This window comes from Canis lupus, chromosome 17 (assembly GCF_003254725.2).
Source record: "Canis lupus dingo isolate Sandy chromosome 17, ASM325472v2, whole genome shotgun sequence".
In the NCBI taxonomy this organism is placed as follows: domain Eukaryota; kingdom Metazoa; phylum Chordata; class Mammalia; order Carnivora; family Canidae; genus Canis; species Canis lupus.
The window spans coordinates 26,358,041-26,371,589 of record NC_064259.1 but is presented as its reverse complement, the minus strand read 5'-3'; the positions used below and the strand labels follow the sequence as shown (position 1 = coordinate 26,371,589).

General features: G+C 38.7%; 1 protein-coding gene across 15 annotated transcripts in view; it reads right to left on the bottom strand.

Annotated features, from left to right (window-relative positions):
- LTBP1 (latent transforming growth factor beta binding protein 1) overlaps positions 1–13,549 on the bottom strand; it is a 391,779-nt gene that overhangs the window by 179,858 nt on the left and 198,372 nt on the right. For all 15 annotated transcript variants that reach the window (XM_025454210.3, XM_025454208.3, XM_049095987.1 and 12 more), the window contains 2 exons: positions 6,033–6,257; positions 4,562–4,836 (listed from right to left, as the gene is read on the bottom strand). In XM_025454210.3, coding sequence (XP_025309995.1) covers positions 4,562–4,836; positions 6,033–6,257 — 500 coding nt within the window. The remainder of the gene's footprint in view (positions 1–4,561; positions 4,837–6,032; positions 6,258–13,549) is intronic.

The window sequence follows — 13,549 nt, the reverse complement described above, 5'->3', positions numbered from 1 at the left end:
TAGCCACACCATTCATTCTATTAGTTTCTGTCCTTTTTTGTCTGTACCTGTACCCAGCCCAATTCATGCAGAAACCAATACTTTATGATCTAAAAAATAAGACATTATTTTTAGGACTCAAAAAATGGAACACTTTGTACAACAGTAAAACAAGAGGACCAATTCCTCCCTCCACCCCACCCCTCAAACTCGTATCTTGACACAGTCTGTCAAGGTAAAAAAAAAAAAATTATAAATTTCCAATCCCATTATTCCTGCTCTTTTCTCTTCATAATACAACCCAAAGAAATGTCCTCTATTCTCATGAATTTATCACCACTAGATCTTTTTGCTGCCCACTGAACTTTCTCCATTCATCTACTCTTACTCCATCTCTGAAACAGTACTAGATTTCCTGATTGATACTCAAGAATACACCACTCTTGATGTCAGCCAAGGATGGGGCTGCTTAAAACAAAGATGTAGCTACTCATCTGCACCTTACAATCCTCCCCCAGGGTCAGTTAATCAATGAGAGTCAGGATTTATCCGCTTTCTCAAGCAGGTTAGTTCAGAATGGTCCAACTCATCACCATCCTTTTCTTTGCAACAGCCCATAATCAAATCCTGATGCTTGATTCTTCACAAAAGCTCAGACATTCATCTTTATTTTCAACTTCACTTCTTAGACTGGACCCTGGTCAATTCAAAATGGACCAAGGCCAACTTTTCTTCCCGGGCCTCCTCACATCTACCATTCCCACATCCACCCACCCCATTCTTTCCTAAGTTGAAACTTTAAAAATTACTTTCTTAAAATTCATAAAATGTATCAAAGTTACAGCTTTTAAGTTCAGTTTAAAATTCGATTATTCTACATTGAGAAATTTAGCATTTTTCTTTTCCTCAAGAATTTTTCAGATACTCTGACATATTCAAAGAATAATACAATGATCACTTGAATACCCACCCCTCAGAGTCTGCAATAGTTAAAATTTTGCCTTATTTCTGTGTAAAATGTATTTGAAAATAAATTATAAACATGGTATTTTACCCCTCAAACTTTCAACATTCATCTCTCAAGAATAAGGACACGGTCCTACATAACCACAACATCATTATCATACCTAAATAACAGTAATTCAAAAATATCATTTAATATCCAGTCCTATTTAGATTCCTCAATTATTCCTGAAATGCCCTTTAGAGCTAGGTGTCGTATGTGTTTCTAGCCAGGATTTGATTAAGGCTCATATGTTACATTTGTTGTTCTGTCTCTTTGCCTCTTTCTAGAAAAGTTACCTTGCTTTTTTCCATAAGAAGGTTTTTTGCAAAAACCAGGCAATAATATCCTACATTATAAATCTGTCTGATAGAGGAGATATGTGTGCAATATTTTTAGTTGACTTCTTCACTCCCTACGAACTGGATAGGTTAAGGTGTAAGGGCTTGATCGGATTCAGATGAACCATTTTTGAGAAGACTACTTCAAGGATGATGTGTAAACTCCATACTGTAGCACATTGGGAGGCACATAATATCAGTTGTCACACTTCTAATGATTCTGACTTTGCCTGGTCAAGGAGGCTTCATGACATTGTTCCCTTGATGTAAGTAGTTTATATTGCATTATGCCTCAGGTGTAATGAGCTTCATGTATCTATGCCAATGCATGCCAGGAATACCAAGATATTTCACTTCTCTGGTCTTTCCTGACACTTGCTTCTCTATTTCTTGCATTGTTCTCTTCCCTTTAATTATTCTCCCTGTTTTCTGTAGGAGCTGGCTTCCCTAGCCAGTCATCCATTTTCCTCTACCATCCAAGTAATTCCCGAAATTCTACTGTACAAAGATCCCCTGAATTTAAGTACATGATCACAGCTCATGTGGGGTTTTCAACTCCAAATTTACTAATTATTAGAATGTGTCATAGAAACAAGGGCAATTTATGCCAAATTTGTTCTGTGTATGACTTCTCATGGCATAAACACAGGTGCTTATTGGTAACTCTAACACATTCAAAGTCTCAACAGCCAAAATCTGCAGCTAACAAGTGTTCCCAACTGAGCAAAGCAATGTGCAATGAGTGAGCATTTATGCAGTTGTTTCTGGAATTCATTCAAAATCTACCTACACCTCCTCCTGAAGTTTTGTTTGCAAACTAATCACAGCAAAAAAGTACACATATTTTCCAACACTCTTGTAGTATATATCTTATATATTATTGACTATTTACCAGTAGTGTGTATTTTTATTTTTTAAATATATTATTTATTTGAGAAAGAGGGAGGGAGGGAGGGAGGGAGGGAGGGAGGGAGGGAGGGAGGGAGGCGGAGAGGGAGAGGGAATGTACAAGTTGGGAGAGAGGCAGAAGAAGAGGGAGAAGCTCCCTGTGTCATCAGGGAGCCAGACACAGGGCTCAAACCCAGGACCCTGAGAGATCATGACCCAAGCGGAAGGCAGATGCTTAACTAACTGAGCCACCCAGGGTGCCCCAGTAGTGTATATTTTTAAATGCCTAGATCATCCTAATCACACAAATTAATTGAGCAACCACAGGCACCCAGCAGCATTTCTCAGTAACAAGAAGACAAATATACACCGAGAATGTTTTCTGAAAACAGGTCTTATTTTGAAGCTGTGTATTAGCGACTACACATGCAAAATAAATTAAGAACTGAGATCACTGTCTGGATCATTCTGACCAAAAGGCAGAAAAGTATCCAGATAAGGCAAAAGTATTCCATGGAGTTTGGATTATTTGGGTAACTCCACCAATTATCTAATTCACTTTGACTATATTGTCCAGCTTAGGCTTAAAAGTAAATAGTTTTTTATCCTTTCTAGTTAGCAATCATCTCCCTAACATTATACAAAAATTATAAGTTTGTTAATGCCTCGTTTTCTTGCTTTTTAGGCTCTACATTCCAACTTGGAAATTAGGGAGAAAGATATTGGGCACATAGTTTTAAAAAGACCTGCTTTTTCCTTTCTCATGACCAGCCCAAACTGGAATGACTAAACAACGCAAATGGCATGAAAATTATCCTCTCTCTCCAAAGCTAACCCAGGGCAACATTGCCAAGTTATGAAGTTTATCTTCAGCCCTCTATCCCTATTGAAACCTGCACTTAGCACAATAATCCAGTCTTTACTTCTAAGCTAAATTTAAATTGATGATGTTCCTTTTCCATAAAGCATTTGCTTAAGCCTGGTCTTCAACTGAGTAATGAAAAGGTACCCTTCAGTGGGCATTCCGGGTATCTGCAGGCAGGTGACAAAGGTTGTGTTTGGGGGATCAAGCCTTCCTTGCTCTAGTGAAATTACAAGACATAACCAATAATCTGCTCTATTTTTAAGTTTGACTCTATCTGCATAGAGGAGTAACCTCTAAGCCAATAACTACAGAGTTCTACAACATTCGCAAAGCAGTGCTCACATTACCTTGTCTCATCTTGACAAATCTCCATATTATTCTTTCTACCTTACAGATAAAGAAGCTGATTTCCTAGCACAGACCCTTAACTCTATCCACATGGGTGCTCTTTTCTATTAGGGTCTATAAACCAATTTTGTCTTACTGCCCTGGAAGAAAAATTATAGCCTTACCATGGACTGGTCCAGTACCTAAAAAGTGTTTTCTAGGTTCCTAAAGCAGTAACAATTGATTCTATTATCTATAATTACTTCACACACACAATATATTCTTTTTAATATTCAGGCAACAACAGTTAAGTAATAATACAGTTACCTCATCTACTCTTCTCATGGGGGATCCAAAACATATATGACAAGATGAGAACTGGAGGACAAATCAACATCATTATCATGTGGTCCCAAAGCAAGTTCACAAAGTAGTTTGGATAGAAGAACCAATGTTTTTATATTGCCTTTGCTATGTACATTTAACGATGAGTTTTAAAGAAAACTCAGCCTTTGTCCCATTTTATGATGTAAATATAGGCGTGAAGTGACATGTAAATTCAATATTAAAATGCACTTCAAACAACTCCTGCATTGTCATTCTAGTTATGAATTTTTATTAGGAGAGAAAAGATGCCAAGTTATTAGTGCACACAGGGGTTAAATTTCCTCTGTATAACCTGCAAGCTACTGTAAAAAGGCATAAAAGTTTTCAAATGTCTTTGCAGAATACATCTCACATATCATCTTTCACGCCCAACACATGTTTTATACACAGATCACCTTAATTGAAAAACTATATAAATAGCCAATCATGGACTTCCAGCAACAATTATGAAAGATCACTATTTAATATTCTAGACTGAGATGAGCAAACTTTTTCTGTAAAGGGCTTTGCAGACCATATTTTAGGATTTAGCTATCACATAAACTCACTGACACTACATAATTTTATCATCAATAGCATGTCAGCAAGGATAGACAATACATAAATGAATGGATGTGTCTGTGTTTCAGGAAAAGTTTATTTACAAAAAACAGGCCTGTGGTCAGTTTGCCAACCCCTTCTACAGAAAATCATTTTACCAGGTCTGGCTTTCCTACTAATGAGACCACGCCTAGAATGCATTACTAACATGGGCTAGACAATATTGCTTACCTGTGACCCAATGGTTTCCTGGAAGCATCGGCCAAGCTGCGTCTTAGCAGCAACAGGATAGACATGGGGGATGACTTGTTGGTGAGAGTATGTGGAATGTACTGTCTGGGTCTTCTGGACGGGAAGCCCTTGATAAGAGATTTGGGATTGGCTCGGTTGAGCTTCTTTTGTTTTCTGGCCTGTTGGGCCATCAATTCTTGAAACCTGATGTATCTGGACTGAAGCCTCAGGAGGGTGCTTCACATGGATATTGACTATGTTGGGAGGAAATTTCACTAAAAAGAGATTGACAGGAAAACTCAGTCATGAATACTTAACATGCAAATCAGCATTAAAGCAAATATTATATACATACTTTTGTGTTTATTTGCATATATACTATCCCTGGAACAAAATATATATATAGCGTGTATGTATTTTTGCTGCTCAGCCATCAATTCTGGAGAATAAGAGGGTACGTCCAAAATACTAATTAAACTCGAATTTACATATTTTTAAAGAATAAAACTCAAAGTATAAAGAGAAATTAAAACATCTCACAGTGACACATTCATGAGACAAAAATATTTCTTTCAGAGTCAGAAAACTATGAAATCCATGCTGCTTATGGCCATAGGTGGGTACATTTTATCAAAAAATAGTAGTAAAGACTAAAGAGTTTGACTACTTCTGCATCTCTCAAAGTTTTCATTGCCAAACTTTCTACATCAAAAGAGGAAATACAATTTCACAGAGCATAATTCTCTTACCCTGAACATCATAGTATAGACATACTCATGTGCTTTATGAGCCACACAAAATACCTATATGTGATATTTTATATCTGTATTTACTTGCTGCAGCTTTCAAATAAAATTTCATCTTCTGATGCTAACATTCAAGTTTTAAAGAGTAAGGCCAGTAACACTTCTCTGACCCCTTTTCAAAAACTGTGCATGTATACATGCCAGGTTTAAAAAAATGAATTAGTCATAGAATTTCTGAGCTCCAAGTGACCTAGTTTACCTTCCTCTATAGATGAATAAATTGAAGTCCAGTGAGGTTAACTGACTGTTTATAACTAAAACTAAGCACTCTTCGACTAAAAAATAAACAAAGTATTCACCAGCAGGTAGTATGTGATCCACTAGCATATTACTGTATGGGCCTGAACACTGCCTTGCTCATCCTTCTGCTTCCTAGGCCCTGCCAGACATATGTGTGTGTAACAGCTCCTGGGGCTAAGAGCCAGCAGAAAAGGATAGACTCCTATTTTATTTTATTTCCTAGATACCAAATCTCTATGGCCTAGAAAGTACTGTAGCCACATACATGGGCCCATATTCTGTCCCCTGCTGCCACTTTTTAGGGCCACAGATCACATACTTCTTTCTGTTTCAATACCAGCCCTGCCATCTGCCAGCACTTGCTTCCGTATGGCTTTGGCAGGTTAACAGAAGTCTGATGAATGGGCAAAAAGAAAAAAGCTTACCTTTGACTCCTTGTTGGCTAGTCATGGTCAGAGGCAAGGTGTGTGTAGAGTGGACTACATGCGTTCCCAATGCCTTGCCTGACTGCTGGGAATGCTGATACAGTTTAGGCACACTGGCACCATGGACTGGGATCTGACAAAGCTTCCCTGTGAAATTTGGAGGGCACTGGCATTTGTCCCTTGAACTGCACTGGCCGCCATTCATACATGGAAGATGGCAAATTACTAAAAGGGAAAAGAGAAAACGTGGAGAGTTGGTTAGTTTCTCAAATGCTAAGTAACAACTAACCAAGAAAACTCCCAAAACACACAGCCCATTATAACCATCATATTCCTGACTTTAGAAACATTCAACAAAGAAGTCTCTACATAAAAAAAAAAACAACAGTCTCTATTACTATCTTCTTTACATCTATGTCATTTAACTTTCCAATTGCTTATGGTTGTTCCCCCCAACAATGGAAAGAATTCAGGGAGAAGAATATATACATATTTGCTCAGAATTATTATCTGTTACATTCTATAATTACTTTGCTTCTTTTGTACTTTATTACTTGTTTATTAGCTGTCTCCCTAAATTATAAAATCCTTGGGAAAAAGAGATACGTCTGGCTTAGTGATTTTTATATCCTTAGCATCTAGAATAATTCCTGGCACATAGAAGTTAGTTCCTCAAAAAATAAAGAAACAAATGAGAGTGCTCAAAGTAGCTGTTGAGGGTTTTCTCTAAGACAGGGAATGACATGCTAACCAGAATCAGGGAGAAGAACAGTTTGGATCCTGCTTTACAGGAATTTGCAATCTCACAGGGATAATAAGACCCCAGTGAAACTCAGAAGTAGCAGAGTGATCAGCAGTATGGACTTTACTCGATTTAGAATAAAGAAAGATAAAAGGACATGGAGGGCAAAGAATTGTAAGGGAAGTTTTAAATTCTGGCTAAATTAAGCTTATAGCCAACTTCTTTATCACTAACAAATTCTTCCTATTTCCTATCAGCCTTTTAACCTGATCAGATTCCTACCAGCTTGAACGGTAAAAGTCCCTCAACTCCTCTTCCTTCTAGCTTCTACCTTCTTTAAACCTTCTCCTCCACGACCAACCTTTCAAAAGAATTGTCTGTTCACTTCTCCACACACTACCATCTACCTTGGACCCGGTTTTGTTTCCCTCTCTCCACCTCTCTTCTACATGACACTACTCTTACCAAGGTCACTCATGGGCTCCATGTTGCTAAACCCAATGGACAGATTTCATTCTTCCCTTGGTTTCCATCACATCTCACTCACCTATTGTGCTCCTTCCCCTTTGTCCATTGCAACTTAATATTCTCCGCAGGCTCCACTTTCTATGCCTTTTAATTATTGGTATGATTTAAGGTTTGGTCTTAACTTCCTCATCCTTCCTAACTCTATACACTCTTCCTCGATGATTTTACCATGTCTGAAGCTGATGTCACCCAAATTTTATTTCCTAACCAAAGCTTTCAATTGCTGAGCTCCAATCTATCTACTACAATATATCTTCACACAGATACCCCACAGGCAACTCAAACTGTAAATGTCCAAAATCAAACTCATCATCTTCCCCCCAATACTTCCATTCACCAAGTGGTCCTTAACAGAAACCTAACTGCTGGATGGAGACTAATATATGCTTTCTCCAGTGCCCACTCTACTCTGAGGTGTTAGGTAAAAGAGAGGAGTCAAAGCACTCCCAACCCATGGTCGGGTCAAACACTTCATAACTCCCAGTTCACTTCTCTCTCTCTCTCTCTCTCTTTTTTTTTTTTTTAAGATTTTATTTATTTATTCATGAGAGACAGAGAGAGGTAGACATAGGCAGAGGGAGAAGTAGGCTCCATGCAGGGACCCCGATGTGGGACTCAATCTAGGGACTCCAGGATCACACTCTGAGCCAAAGGCAGACGCTCAACTGTTGAGCCACCCAGACCTCCCCCCAGTTCACTTCTCAATTCAATTTTTAAATCACTTGGCTACAGTAGATGCACTCGGTCTAACAGGCAAGGGGAGCCAGGCCAAGATTTAAATGTACTACAAACAATTTACTACCAGAATGAGGTACTCTTCACTTTGCATGGTTCCAATGGGCTTGAATTTCAGTGACCACAGTTTGGTCACATAACACCAGTACCCCTGACAGCATGGTTCCAACTTCAGTTGTCACAGTATACTAATGCTGAATTACAGAAAGCACAAAATTCACTGCTAGCTTTTTGGTCCACAAATCTCTGTGTGAATAACAGATGTGTATCATGATTACTAATCAATCGTGTCACTTCCACGACTGTGCAGGACAACCAGTCCCTGCACATCCGTTGTTCAATTCACGCACAGATAGATAGTAAACAGGTGGTTGTGTTGCCCCCTTAGTCTTGTGGTAAGAAACTCCCAGGGCACTTTGCAAAAGTGCATAATTGAAAGAGGATGTGGGGCCAGCACAAAAAGAAAGTGTAGCAAAGAAATAAAAAGTGGTAACACTGAACGCGAAATTGGAAAGTGGTTGTAGGAAGAGGATGGAGATGTCCCACAGGAAGCTATATTGAAAGAACACTCAGTTCACAGCTGTGGAAGCACCAAGGATAACAAGCTGGAAGCAGATCCAAACTTGGGAAGGAACAGGACAATTCACCGCCACAGAGAAGAGACAGCCCACATTGCAAGTTACACAGTGAGAAGAAAGCAAACATGTTCCAACTACTCTTGATAAGTTCTACTCAAAGAAATAAAACACGTTCTCAGTGTTCTAACATTTTAAATTATAGGGCATTAAATTAATATTAGCTTCACTTTTTTTTTTTTTTTGCATTGCCCTATACATTTATAACCTACAGTAAGAAAGCTTTAATGTTCTGACAAAAAATTTTAAAGGTCATGACACTGGTCATTTTCCCATTGATTATTAAGGTCATTTTGCATGGTTTCAGTTTGCAGATCATTTACTTGGTCCTCCAGTACCATGTAGACTGCCTACAATCTATACTAAAATAACTTCATATATGTTACCATCTTTTCTCTTCAAAGAAAGGTTAACCAATTCACTTTTGTGAGATGTTTCTGGTGTCAACCCATTGTGAATCTAATATCAATTTAATTAGTTTTATTTAAATCTACCCTTAAACTGCTGAGGCAGCACAAGTGTTTCAAGGATGCACTAGTCTAAGTGGAAACAGCAATGTCCCAGCATAGAGCTCTAGTAACCTTGTGTCTCTCTTGTTCATAAAGGAAATAGTTTCTGCCTGACTTCCTCTAACCAATAAGTGGGTACTATTTATAACTATTTATGATTGAGACGTAAAATATCTACTCGCTTATTCCAGCATTTCCTAAAATCTAAATTACAATATCAAGTTCTTTGCCTCAACTCAATAACTACACGTTGAGTCCTTTGTGGCAGGCACTCTTTTTATAGCTCAATAATCTTTTATATCAAAAAAACAAAAATCAACCTACAAACTTAAGGATTTAACTATGAACGGTTCCTTTCTGTTTCTAGAGATCACACAGCTCTCAAAACAATCATCTAGTGATATACAGTCTGTGCTGTCAGTGTTCTATAAAACCTTCTCAACACATGAAGAGTTAAAAGAATAAGTTATCTTTAAGGCTGACTTGAGAAGCTTGCAGTACGCTGGTTGTAAGTCTACCTATGGCACATATATTTTATTTGATTTTTTAAAAGATTTTATTTTATTCATGAGAGACACAGAGAGAGAGAGAGGCAGAGACAGAGGGAGAAGCAGGCTCCATGCAGGGAGCCCGATGTGGGACTCGATCCCAGAACTCCAGGATCATGCCCTGGGCCGAGGGCAGTGCTAAACTGCTGAGCCACCCGGGCTGCCCTGGCACATAAATTTTAGAACATGCAACTAGGAGGTGTAACATAGAACACTGGCTGAGAAATTCCATCTCCTCGGCAGCCTGACATTTGGCTGGCCACCACCATAATTAACTAATTCACTATATTGCATCACATGGTCACCTGGGACCTACTGCAAATAACGAGAGATATATGGGTCCTTAGCCTGTTATTCCAGAAAGTGTAATTTCATGACAACCACTCCGAATATCTCATACCACTACTATGTGAGGTCAAAATGTAGTAGTGATCAAAATGAGGGGAAAAAAAAAAAAGCAAAGGGGCCCAGGTTGGAAGAACAGTAAGTTGGAGGTCTTAAATATGTCCAAGTGTTTCAGTGTGTTCCACCCTTCACTCTAGAAACAACTAGAGTGACAACCGAGTTGTCTAGAAAACAACTCGGCATTACTCGAGAAATCGGGCCAATACAACAGTCACATTTTACGTCACAAGCTAGGAGTTAAACGAATAGATATTCATTATTTGTATACAAATATGAGCCAACTGAATTTTCTCAAGATACATACTATAAAAAGCCATATTCTTTCTTTCCTGTTATCTCAGTTGACTATAAAAATGCTTCAGCTGCTTGTCCCCAAAAGGCGCCCTAGGAATGTACTCGACTTTCCTGCAGCAACATCCTGGCCCCTCCACCCACCCCCTGGATTTTCGTGCCAGCAGACAGACCGTTTCAAGTTATTGTGGCTAAGGCAGAACAGGGAAAACAAACCTCCATCTGAAGAAAAACCTACATCTGTCATTTCACAGAACAGACACACACATGATTTTGATTTGAAGAGCTACTTAAAGTTTCCCACTTGTCTCTGATTAGAAGAATAATGTTCCCTGAAAGGGTTGCAGCATTTTTGTTGATATGCCTTGGAATATGAAAAAAAAAAAGTGGTAATATTTTTAGAAAGTCAAAGTTATCACTTTATTTCTTCCCCTAAATATCTCTACGCTGCCCTCTTTTCAAGGGTATCCTTAAAGTCTATTCAGCCAGAAAGTGGCTTAATACTATCTACCAGATTCAAGTTAAATTCCAGAAGGTTTAATTTAAAAATCATTAAATAGGGAACCGTGGGTGGCGCAGCAGTTTGGCGCCTGCCTTTGGCCCAGGGCGGGATCCTGGAGACCCAGGATCGAATCCCACGTCGGGCTCCCGGTACATGGAGCCTGCTTCTCCCTCTGCCTGTGTCTCTGCCTCTCTCTCTCTCTCTCTCTCTCTCTCTCTCTGTGTGTGTGTGACTATCATAAATTTAAAAAAAAATCATTAAATACAGGATCATTCCATTGGTAAGAGGATTTTTTTTTAATGTGTGGAGAACAGATTCATATTTTCTTTTTTTTCTGTGTTCTTGATAATACAAGCAAAAGGCAAAAAAAATAAAAAATAGATAAAAAGTCCTAAGAAATATTGAGGCAAAGGGAGAAAACTTTCATAGGAGTTAAAATGGCACCCACCACCCTCTCCCTGCCAGAGGGAATCTCTCTGTTTTACCTGCTTTGGTAATTAGGAACACCATGTTCATCCCATTCCCACTTATCAAATCCTGAAGTTTATTATTGGGCTCGAGTTAAAGGGATTGCAGATTTCAACAAATGCAAAATATCAACCTTAATACAAACAAGAATTCCAAGAATGTCACTAGTTTTTAATGTTGGGTGCATTAGCAAATGCTTCAATACCATGTTCTGTTTACAATCCAGGAGATATGAAGCCCTGCCACACACATGCACACGAGAGCTTCCAACTTGGGATGAAGCCATTCATCATCTCAGCTTTGTTTATGGCTTTCTGTTGCTGTAGCATCAACCTCACCATAGCACTGAGCTATCTAATTTGATCTAGTTTAATCCTTTGCATAACCCAAGGAGCTCCATTTATCAATGCTATCACAAAATTCTACTTATTACCCTTCATCCACAGAAACTGTCAGAGTAGCTATCTCTTAAAAATTCCTGAACACCAGGATTTTTTTTACCCTTAGGGGGGAAAAAAAAACAGAAGCATTTGCAGGCTGCAGAGTAAACACAAGAATTCCAGACACCTTAGGATGGGAGTACCCTCTAGAAAGAATCTTTGAAAACTGAAGCAGATGTTTTCATTTTGTGCATATAGTGTCCCCATCTGCTAAAAGGGGTGGCTCCAAGATACAATCTACAGGTTCTTTTCCACCCCTGAAATTCTGGTTTTCAAAAGTCTAACCAAGTTAGTCAATATAGTGATGTCCTGATTTCCCCATCTCATCTAATGGGAATGGCAGGATTTAAATTTTAAAATGGGGAAGGATGTATATCCAGACCCTTGCAATTTTTTAAATTATTTATTTATTTATTCATGAGAGACACAAAGAGAGAGAGAGAGACAGAGACACAGGCAGAGGGAGAAGCAGGCCTCCCGCAAGGGGCCTGATGTGGGACTTGATCCTGGATCCCAGGATAACGCCCTAAGCTGAAGGCAGGCGCTCAACCACTGAGCCACCCAGGCATCCCAGATCCTTACAATTTCTGTAAAAGTAACTGGAGCTACTTTGTTAGGTGGTATGTTTCACTGAATTATATGTATAATCAGACACTCATTCAAATTTAAGTTTCATTCTTACTGACAAAGCAGTTAATAAAATGCTCATGGAGTTATGGAAAGAGCACTTTATTTGGGTAAACTATATAAGCATATCACGGGGGGAGATGGTAATGCTGCACTTAACAGTTTCATAAAAATGATGACATGCTTCATCCTCAGACCCTACTTTCTACAGTGGTACCACTGCAAAAATCTGCATAGACATATGCCATTTTAGTTACTGCAGCCTAGCATTTTCTTTAATATTACTGCAAAAATGCTTTCTCAAAACAAGTAATATCATTTATGCCTAGTACCAAGTGATATCACTTATCACTTATGCTACCAAGTATTATAAATAAAGGTTAAAAACCTTTTTGTATGTATTATAATTTGCAAACTCTGTGGTGTCTCCCAAGACCAAGTTTATACTCCTACTAAGTAATACCTGCTTGTTATTTGTTTATTCCTGAGCCTCAAGAAAGGACTTAAATGCTGATTTAGAATTTTAAAATATCTGCAAAGTTGAAACCGCTACAATACACATCTGACCTAAGAACACAAAATTGCACTAAAACCTTCTGACATCACAGCCACTCCAAATTCTGGCAGCCCTTTAAAGACTGGTCCAGAGGTACCTGGGTGGCTCAATGGTTGAGTATCTGATCTGTCTTTGGCTCAGGTCATGATCCCAGGGTCCTGAGATCGAGTCCTGCATCAGGCTCCCCACAGGGAGCCTGCTTCCCCTTGCCTGTCTCTCATGAATAAGTAAAATCTTAAAAAAAAAAAAAAAGTCTGGTCCAAATATGGCCCCCCAAAAGGGAATGTTCCTCCAAAGAAAGAGGCATGCTTCATCAGAAACAATCCTAGTGCCATTTGCTAATTTGAGGTGGGCACCTAAAAAACTTGTATCATTTATCGATCTGCCTCCTGTTTTAATTATTTTTTGATTTTCCTTCTACTTGATTTGGAACATGGTAGGAAAGAAGCCATGGTGTTCTCATCTTTGTATCCCCTGTATTTCATAGCACAGTATGAATCTTACAGATAAGAACTCAACAAAAAATTCCCA